The sequence below is a fragment of the Chanodichthys erythropterus genome, chromosome 9, assembly GCF_024489055.1.
Source record: "Chanodichthys erythropterus isolate Z2021 chromosome 9, ASM2448905v1, whole genome shotgun sequence".
In the NCBI taxonomy this organism is placed as follows: domain Eukaryota; kingdom Metazoa; phylum Chordata; class Actinopteri; order Cypriniformes; family Xenocyprididae; genus Chanodichthys; species Chanodichthys erythropterus.
The window spans coordinates 26,387,347-26,397,290 of NC_090229.1; the positions used below are offsets into that span (position 1 = coordinate 26,387,347).

General features: G+C 35.8%; 1 protein-coding gene across 1 annotated transcript; it reads right to left on the reverse strand.

Annotated features, from left to right (window-relative positions):
• Positions 1–568: 568 nt before the first annotated feature.
• On the reverse strand, positions 569–3,619 carry myl7 (myosin, light chain 7, regulatory). Its single transcript, XM_067393947.1, has 7 exons — positions 3,488–3,619; positions 3,111–3,212; positions 1,571–1,646; positions 1,368–1,472; positions 1,178–1,256; positions 1,042–1,090; positions 569–838 (listed from the first exon to the last, which is right to left on the reverse strand). The coding sequence occupies exons 1-7, from the start codon at positions 3,488–3,490 to the stop codon at positions 734–736; spliced, it is 519 nt and encodes a 172-aa protein (XP_067250048.1). The 5' UTR covers positions 3,491–3,619; the 3' UTR covers positions 569–733.
• Between the last annotated feature and the right edge of the window lie 6,325 nt (positions 3,620–9,944).

The window sequence follows — 9,944 nt, forward strand, 5'->3', positions numbered from 1 at the left end:
TTTATTTGTTAATATGGTTATCATTACTACTATTGATAATACTATTATTGCTATTTGTCATTTCTGATTAATTGAGTTTATTATTATTATTATTATTATTGCTATTACTATGGTTTAGAATGGCATGAGGGGAAAAATTACAAAATTGTAATTTTCTTTAACATTTCTCAAAAAGTTGGACTTTCTATTTCTTTATCCTAAATATAGTTTATGTAGCACATAATGCATTATTCTGAAACTAAAAGAATTAAACAAAGCATAGCAACTGAGGTTTACAAAAATGCGTCATTGGAAAAGATAAATGCAGTTCGACTAACTGTCTGTGGGGGGCAGCAATTACAGACCCTTGTGGTCTTTTCTACTGTTCAGTTGTTCAGCAATATGATGATAATATGCATATTGAGTGTATGTAATTTAATAAAACTGAAATAAATGAGCTAGCCTTCATGTCATAGGCTATCTTTGTTTAGTTAAATACATACAAGATGCTGTTTTGTGTTATGAATCCATTAGCCTACTATGTTATCTTGCAGTGTACTGCGCATTACAAGTGAAAACAAGCAATAGATTTGAAGTACGCACTGCCTTTATTATCAGAACTATAAATCTTGTTTTAAAATGCAAAACAAATGTTTTAATAATGAAAGCTGATATACCAGAGGGTTGACATGAACACAGTAGCAGACAGAACTGAAATGACAACGTTTCAATGAAATGGAAGCCTCGTCTTTATTCAAGACTCCTCTTTTTCATCACCATGTGTGATAATGTAGCAAAGTGATTTATAGTCAATATTCCCAGCCACATCTATTGGAGCGACTGCAAAAGCCTGGTCAACCTGAAACAGAATCACGTAGATTAGAAGAAATGATTTTACAAGAACATGCTTTTTTTAAATCACAGTATCTGATAATATAGGCTAAAAGCCTATTGTTTGTGATAGCAGAATATGGGAAACATTAGTTTCTATAGATTTTTTTATGCATTTTATGTGACTAAATATTTTAGATGCCATTAGTATTTTTAAATGCAAATATTAACCTCTTCTGCTGTGAATTTATCAGCTTGGTTCATTAGCAGCCTCTTAAACCTGAAACACAATGACATCAAATGCATCAATTGCTCTTTTAAAAAAACAATACAGTAATGTTTTTGTGATATTGTTTTGTACACTTACTCATCCTTATTGACAACTCCTGTAGCATTTGGGTCGAAGAGTTTAAACGCAGCAAGGATGGTTTCCTCTGGGTCTGTGCCTGTTTGGAGATAAGAATATTGCAATATTATAATAAATCCTCCATTCTTTAAAACTTATATTTTGTTATTCAACAAGGCCTTGAAAGATCTTGAAAGTGTAGCTGTCATACCATTGAGCTTTTCTCCGAAGAGAGTAAGAAAGACAGTGAAGTTGATGGGCCCTTTTCCCTCTGCTAACATAGACTCCAGCTCTTCATCACTCACATTCACCTTCCCTGCGCAAACACAGAACTCAATGTTTATCTAAAAAGATAATTGTATGTCAGATGTATGATGAAGGTGTTCTGAAACTCTACAGCAAATGGTTTTATACCCAGTTGTCCATAAGTTTCCTTCAGGTCAGATTTGTTTATAACTCCATCCCGGTTCTGATCTATGCAGCCAAATGCCTAAAAGAAGCACATGATGTAAGTCATGTACTAGGTTATTTATTATATTGAAGCAATCCTCCTGATATCAACTTCTGCTTGTGCCTTATGTAGCTTTTTAATGTATCGCATTTTTTTACACATTGTTTCAAAGCAACTTTACAGAAAAATCATGATGTTAATGTTTATAATATCTTAATACCTTCATGCCTTGTAGTTACATTTAGAGCTGGGAATAATATAATTACATTTAGCAATGATATAAACAATCAAGCAGTTGAGATTTGTTGAAGAATATCTAATTTTACATGTAAATGTATGACTAAGTACATGAAAATGTATTGTCACGAAGATGTTAACTATTTATGCACAGCTTATAAGTTGGATATATAAGTATATAGATTACATTTTGTGACAGTATAAACAATCACACAGCAGAGGTTTGATATATATGTGACCCTGGACCACAAAACCAGTTGCACTGGTATATTTGTAGCAATAGCCAATAATACATGGGTCAAAATGATCAATTTTTCTTTTATGCCAAAAATCATTAGGATATTAAAGGATTAGTTCACTTTCAAATAAAAAATTCCTGATAATTTACTCATAATTTGTCATCCAAGATGTTCATGTCCTTCTTTCTTCAGTCAAAAAGAAATTAAGGTTTTTGATGAAAACATTCCAGGATTATTCTTCTTATAGTGGACTTGAATGGAGCCCAAACGGTTGAAGGTCAAAATTACAGTTTCAGTGCAGCTTCAAAGGGCTTTAAACGATACCAGACGAGGAATAACGCGAATTGGGATGCACCTTATTTCTCATCTTCTTCTTCTCTATTAGAATTCGGCAGTGTAGATGCTGTTAAGTGTATTACTGCCCTCTACAGGTCAAAGTTTGAACTAAATTGTCTTATATTGTAAATCACAATTTAGTTCAAACGTATATAATTTACGTATATAATTGTTTCGCTAGATAAGACCCTTATTCCTCATCTGGTATGGTTTAAAGCCCTTTGAAGCTACACTGAAACTGTAATTTTGACCTTCAACCGTTTTATTTTCGACTGAAGAAAGAAGGACATGGACATCTTGGATGACAAGGGGGTGAATAAATTATCAGGAAACTTTTATTTGAAAGTGAACTAATCCTTTAAGTAAAGATCATGTTCCATGAAGATATTTTGTAAATTTCTTTCCATAAATATATATAAAAATGTATTTTTGTGAGTTGCTAAGGACTTCATAAAGGCGATTTTCTCAATATTTAGATTTTTTTGTACCCTCAGATTCCAGATTTTCAAATAGTTATATCTTCTTGGCCAAATATTGTCCTATCCTAACAAAAATTGACCCTTATGACTGGTTTTGTGGTCCAGTGTCACATATTGCTTTACGTGATTTTAGTAAAGTTGGTGTGACGTTGAGAGTTATGAAACCTGTAAGGTTTTGTTCAGTTTGGTTTTCATAAAATATAAAGACTGACCTCTTTAAACTCCTGTATTTGTGATTGCTCAAACATGGAGAAGACATTGGAAGAGCCCCTTTGAGCAGTTTTCCCCCTCTTAGATGCAGCTTTCTTACTAGCCTGTGAGTAAGAAAGACAGAAAAATATAAGAAAAATAACAATAACAATAGGAAGCACCCGGTAGGCAGCCTATATCATTTAATCCACAGCAATCAATACACTGTGGCTCATTAAAATAGCTTTTTTTGAGACTAATGTCACAGATTTTTTTTTAAGTTTTGTTAGGTAAGTTTCCTCATATTAACTTACAATATTGCAAGAAGAATTAGTTGTAGTGCTACTATAAATCATTCCTATTTTAATTTAACCATAAATAAGAAGCCGGGTCCACTCACCATGTTCACTGTCTGTTTTGCTCTGTGTATGTGCTCCTGGGTCAGTGGTGTTGTTCATGGAGTCTTTATGTATGAGGACTCTTATCACTCGTCCCTCTATAAAGGTCTGCAGTGCTTCTGTTAGTCCCCTACATGGGCACCCAGAGCCTCCTAAATACAGGAGCCCTGATAACTGCACAAGTACTTGGATTCCAGCAGGCTGGAAAATTAGATAAAGTGTGTGGATGGGGAGGGGAGAGATTTTAAGGGAAGAAAATGATGGACGGATGGATGCAATGAAACTGAGTGAATGTGACTGGAAGGATCAAGGGCCTGAGACAGTGGTAGTATGTGAGTCTGAATGGCAGCACAAATGTTAAATATTCAGACCAAAATAGGGCAGCCCATGACCCTGAGAACTACAAAAGTCTCATATCAACATAGTGTCCTTGAGGAAAGCTCTGGGAAACGAAGTCCCTGTGACTTTGAAATGTTGAATTGGATAGTGTGTGAGGAAAACTTTTTATAGATTATTTGACAGCACTGTGCATGTCATTTTTAAAAAAAACTGTACTATTTTTGTTATACTATCTTTTATAAAGTCCCATTAGAATTAGAGCAAGCAATGCCTGAATAGTAAATGAATCAGTCTTTGAAGTTGGTTCTTTCTATGATTTGGGTCAAATGGGTCAGCAAAATGGTTCTTGATTCAGTATGAATCATTTGGACAGCTCACTTGCGCATTGTATCAATATCTTGGTCCATTCACACAGAACATGTTTTTGCCTTAAAATACACCAAACATATGGTAGTGGAAAAAATAATAATAGAGATTTGTTTTTTATAAGATGAACTTCTTTTAACTGGAGAACTTCATTTTTGGTTCCAATAGCCTATATGGGGTTAATTCAGATAGGGCCGCAATGGAACCCATGTATACACTCATGTAGGGTCAATACCTTAAGCCCATAAGATGGTGTAAAACACATGAAATGTGACAGTCAAACAAGTCTATCTATCTAACGATTGGATTGAGATCTGGGGAATTTGGAGACCAAGTCAACACCTGAAACTCGTTGTTGTGCTCCTCAAACCATTTTTGCTTTGTGGCAGGGTGCATTATCCTGCTGAAAGAGGCCACAGCCACCAGGGAATACAGTTTCCATGGCTGTACATGCTTTGCAACAATGCTTAGGTAGTTTGTATGTGTCAAAGTAACATCCACATGGATAGCAGGACCCAAGGTTTCCCAGCAGAACATTGCCCAAAGCATCACACTGCCTCCGCCAGCTTGCCTTCTTCCCATAGTGCAGCCTGGTGCCATGTGTTCCCGAGGTAAATGACACACGCACCCGGCCATCCACGTGATGTAAAAGAAAATGTGTTTCATCAGACCAGGCCATCTTCTTCCATTGCTCCAAGGTTCAGTCCTGATGCTCACTGTTGGCACTTTCGGCGGTGGACAGGGGTCAGCATGGGCACCCTGACTGGTTTGCAGCTATCCAGCCCCATACGCAACAAACTGCGATGCACTGTGTATTCTGACACCTGTGTATCAGAACCAGCATTAACTTCTTGTCACGTATGGCACAGAGACAAGAGAGTAAGATCCATATGCAGCTTTAATGGGGTAATCCAGAAACTTAATCCAAACAGGCAAGGGTCAAAATCCACAGAAACAGTCCATACAAAAACAAGAAAAACACAAGGGAAAAAATCAGAGAAACCAGAAACCATGAAAACACCATAACAAAAGCAGAAACAAACCAGGTATAAATAGACAGACACTAATGAACAAACACAAAACAGCTGGGTGCAATGAACGGGATAATGCGTCCGGGAAGTGGGTTATGGGAATTGTAGTTCAAAAGAGATGGGAAACAGTCTGGGTTGGAGTGCCTTCTGGTGGCTAAATAGGGCACTCCAACTTGTGATCATGACTTGAGCAATTTGAGCTACAGTAGCTCGTCTGATCGGACCACACGGGCCAGCCTTTGTGCATCAATGAGCCTTGGCCACCCATGACCCTGTCGTCGGTACACCGCTGTTCCTTCCTTGGACCACTTTTGATAGATACTGACCACTGCAGACTGGGAATATTCCACAAGAGCTGCAATTATGGAGATGCTCTGACCCAGTCGTCTAGCCATCACAATTTAGCCCTTGTTAAACTCACTCAAATCCTTACTCTTGCCTGTTTTTCACTAACACATCACTTTGACAAAATGTTCACTTGCTGCCTAATATATCCCACCCACTAACAGGTGCCATGATGAAGAGAAAATTAGCAGTGTTATTCTCTTCACCTGTCAGTGGTCAAAATGTTATACCTGATCGGTGTGTGTGTATATATATATATATATATATATATATATATATATATATATATATATATATATATATATACAATCATTGTTCTTTGAAATTTTCACAGGCAAAATCCAGCCATTTCAATAGGAATCCACATGATCACAAATTTGGTTTTAGGGCAAAACATTTCCCCACACAACATTTCCTGGGAAATTTCTCCAAAATTTGCCAATGAGACCACACCTTAAATTAAAGCTGTAGTCCGTAAGCAACTTTGCCACCATCTCTGTTTGAAATTTGCAATTGCAGTTATTTGTGGAATTACCATCTTTACGTGGGTTGTGCCTCGATACGGTTCCTCAGCGCGGATTAATCTAATGTTTGCTGTCAATCACTACACCGGTGTTGATACTGTACTTCAGATTCACAGATTGTAGTCTTAAAGTATGACCAAAGTAAGAATTTTCACCGGAAAATATAATCTGAACAAGTAAGTAACAAGTCTGCCACTTTTGTTCTGACCAACTGAGAAAAAAAGCATTACAATAAATCGCACTGCCATTGGTGATTAAATCTAACGATTGCTTAGTTCATATCATGTCAAACCTTGCAAATTGTTGTTATACTTTGTTCTCAAATTATTAAATTTAACAACATCAGCATTGCATGATTATGTGTATTTAGTGTGTATTAGCATTACCTGTAGATTTCAATTTCTGTAGCCACTCCAGTCTGTAGCCATCACCAGTTCTCACTGATGATTGTCATTTGGACCTTTCTTGATCAAAATTCACCATCAAAATGATGTTTAATTATTGCAGCTGCTGTGAGAAAAGGCTATAAATGATCCGTCGCCTGCAGCATCTTCACATGCCATATAGCCTACTAGCTGAGGCTACTTTATGTAAACAGAAGATTTATTAAAAAAGCATTTTACAAAAACACAAGACTTTTATGGAACATAAGTATAATTCGATACAGAGTACAGTCATTTTCATTGTAAATTACTGTTTAGATTAAATATTTTAGGGATGATTGAAGCCCAATTTTGTACCTTTAATGCCAAATTAATGTACATTTACATTAATGCTACACAACAGTACTTACTGGTAGTAATGTTTGCCTATAGGGTGAAATATGGGGCAGGTTGTCACGTACAGGCCTTGTATAAGAAAGAGATTCTGTCTTTTACTGTCTGTATTATCTTTAGAAGTTGATTTGATAAGAAATTTGATAAGAAATTGCTGCAGTGAACTATGAATCCTTTTGTTCTCGACTATAAAAGGAGCTCACATGCTTGGCCCACTATTCAACATTAAATATCAGACTGCATATCTTTTGTTTTTATTATCTTTGGCCGATATAGTATTGCACCAACAGCAACAAGCATTTCTCTTTAATTCCATATTACAATATAAAATATCTTACTGTCCATGAAGGTTAGCGTTAAGCGAACACTAGATAGACTCTCACTCATTTTCACCAAACAACACTCATACTCCTCCAATGTTTTCCTAAGTAATTTTGCCTCATTTAACAATTTCCTTTGGGCACTTAACCCAGGGCAAGCAAAGTATTTTCCATATCAGTAGTGTGTGGTCTTCACAGATATCCAAGGTGACGAGTTTGCTACGGCAACAAGAAGGGCCTGCGGTCTGAATTGGCGCAGAAGGAGACAGGTGTGGGTATTTTTCTACAAAACAGGAGGAAACAGTCCCTTTGTTGCCTTAGTTACAGTGAGTCAGGAGGGGGAAGTTATGAATGAAATCACTTTTACTCAACAGAGTGTTCCAAAGGATGGCAATACTCTGATTATTTAAGTTAAAAGGCATAATGCAGTCATGATACTGTAATTCTACTCTTTTGTTTTGTTTTTATCATTGGGTCAGTGGTGCAAGGTAAGCTGGTTGAGCATTATTTTCATGGTACACTTCTAACGCCGGACAAGGAATTAGTAAACTGGAATGAAAACACTGAACAACATATCCAGGCTACAAAAATATTTGGATTTTGGTGTTGGGACACTCAGATGATTAAAAATGGACCACACAAAGGACCACATCCAGTGTGACTGACTATCGGAATATCAACAGTTGACCATGAAGAATGTTGGATAAGCTGATCGACTGTTTACATATATATATATATATTTTCCATTTCTTTTGAGCCATTTGCATTGAGCTGGGAAGAACCGAGGAAAACCTGCACCATACACACATTTCTCTATGAAATGATGCACCCATGAGGAAGACACACCATGGATCTTCATACCATGGACAAGGTAAAGTATGCATTTTTAAAAATGTTTTATTCTCTCTTTCTCTCTCTTTTTGTCTAATTGGACTTATCATTGATATAGTTATTATGCTTTACTCAAAATGCCCTTAACCAAAAAATAAATCATACAAGTAGGTGTATATTTTTATATCTATATATGCAGATGCAGTGAATTTTCACCATCATTAGGTGGATATTTATTTATATACAAAGTAGTATCAAGAGTACTTTCTTAAATCAGATTAAAATCAGATTAAAGCTTACATTTTATCTACACTTGCTGTAATTGCACCTGGTTTCTGTCCAGACATTGCTTGGAATGCAGCGTTTATCAACACATGCTGCAATGTCCTGCACATATCTGCTCACCTTTCATTGATCCTCCCCTCACGCCACAGTAGATTTCTTTGTTGCGAGATTGCTCATATGACTGTCAATGGCTCATGACCTTGGACGAACTCCATGTGTGTGATTTGTGTCATCTGGCTGCATCTTCAGTACAGAGATGGCACAATTGCACAATTGTGTGTTTAAGTCCATCCTTGTAAAACTTTCAGTCATATTTACTAAATGAAACAAGTTCATTTCATTCAGATATTAGTTAAAGTTCATTGCACTTTGATGCAAAAACTTGAGAAACGTGGATCCAGGCAGTCCAGCAATAATTATGTCAGAGATTAAATTTTGAATAAGTAATTAATACATTTATTAATTAAAAAAATTAATAAGACTTAGTTAATAGTTAATAATAAAATCCAGAGCACTGTATCTAACAGAAGAAGATGAAGATTTGCAGAATGAAATGAGAGATAGAGGAGAAGAAGCAGGAGACGCAGAAGAGATGCGAGAAGCAAAGCTAAACTATCAAAGACCCAGTCCTTTCATACCATAAGCAAAGGAAAACTTACATCCCACTCAAACTTGTTTTGGTCTAATAAGAAAAGGTCAAACTGATTTATCCATTAAGTCATAGACTGGTCAAGTGTCAAAAATAGATGAATATAGATAAAAAAAAGGGGTTGTTTTGACACCCTTAAGGGAATTTTGCAGATCTGGCATTATCACATGTCTGAAGAAATGGAAACAAACATATTTTTGATATAAAACGTACACCAAGTTCAAATGAGCAACTAATTCTGAAAACATCATTGCTTCAGTACTTGGCAGGCGTCCAGTATCTAACCACAAATGTGTCAACATGACCTGTCACATTGGAACACTTGAATATAGTAAGCATACATACTCTTAAATATAAAAGAAGAATAACTATAAAGGGCACAATAAAGAATAAATACTTGAAAATATGATGAGGATTAATTGAGTAGGAGTACATGAATATATAAAATCAAAAGGACTATTGAAAAATCATAAGCCATAAATGATTAACATGAAATATTAATAAATTGCATGAATATGAATATTGATCATTTTGGATCCACTACACTTAATAAAAAAATATATATATTTGAACTCAACTGATTATATTATACAGAACTCAAATGTCTATTTCCTAGCATTCTTTGTTTCTGACTGTTAAAGAAAAGTAATGGGTTGTTTACACAACACCATTTTCAGCTAAAAACAGAAAACTTTTCATGCCTTTTGGCCACTCATAACAGCTTTTTGGCGGTGTTGCAAACTGGTTTCAAAGTGTAACTTTTTGAAAATGATACCATTATGTCTCCATGTAAACTATAAAAATGCAAATTTGTGAAAACGGTGACGGTATGCACTACAGTCTACAGGCGTGTAGTGTTTCATTACAAACTGACATCGCCAACTACTGGCCTGACGTGAATAATACAGCATTTTTAGTCGTTTTCGCAGATCCGTGTCAACGTTGTAGTCTAAATGCGAAAAATGCAAAAGGAAAACTTTCCATTTTTAGTAA

What these genes read in the sequence shown, in the direction of transcription:
- myl7 (XM_067393947.1), bottom strand. An exon ending in AAATACAGGAGTTTAAAGAG is followed by an intron (nt 1,647 to 3,110) that starts GTCAGTCTTTAT and finishes TGCTTCTTTTAG; the next exon opens with GCATTTGGCTGCATAGATCA. An exon ending in GGAGTTGTCAATAAGGATGA is followed by an intron (nt 1,091 to 1,177) that starts GTAAGTGTACAA and finishes ATTGTGTTTCAG; the next exon opens with GTTTAAGAGGCTGCTAATGA.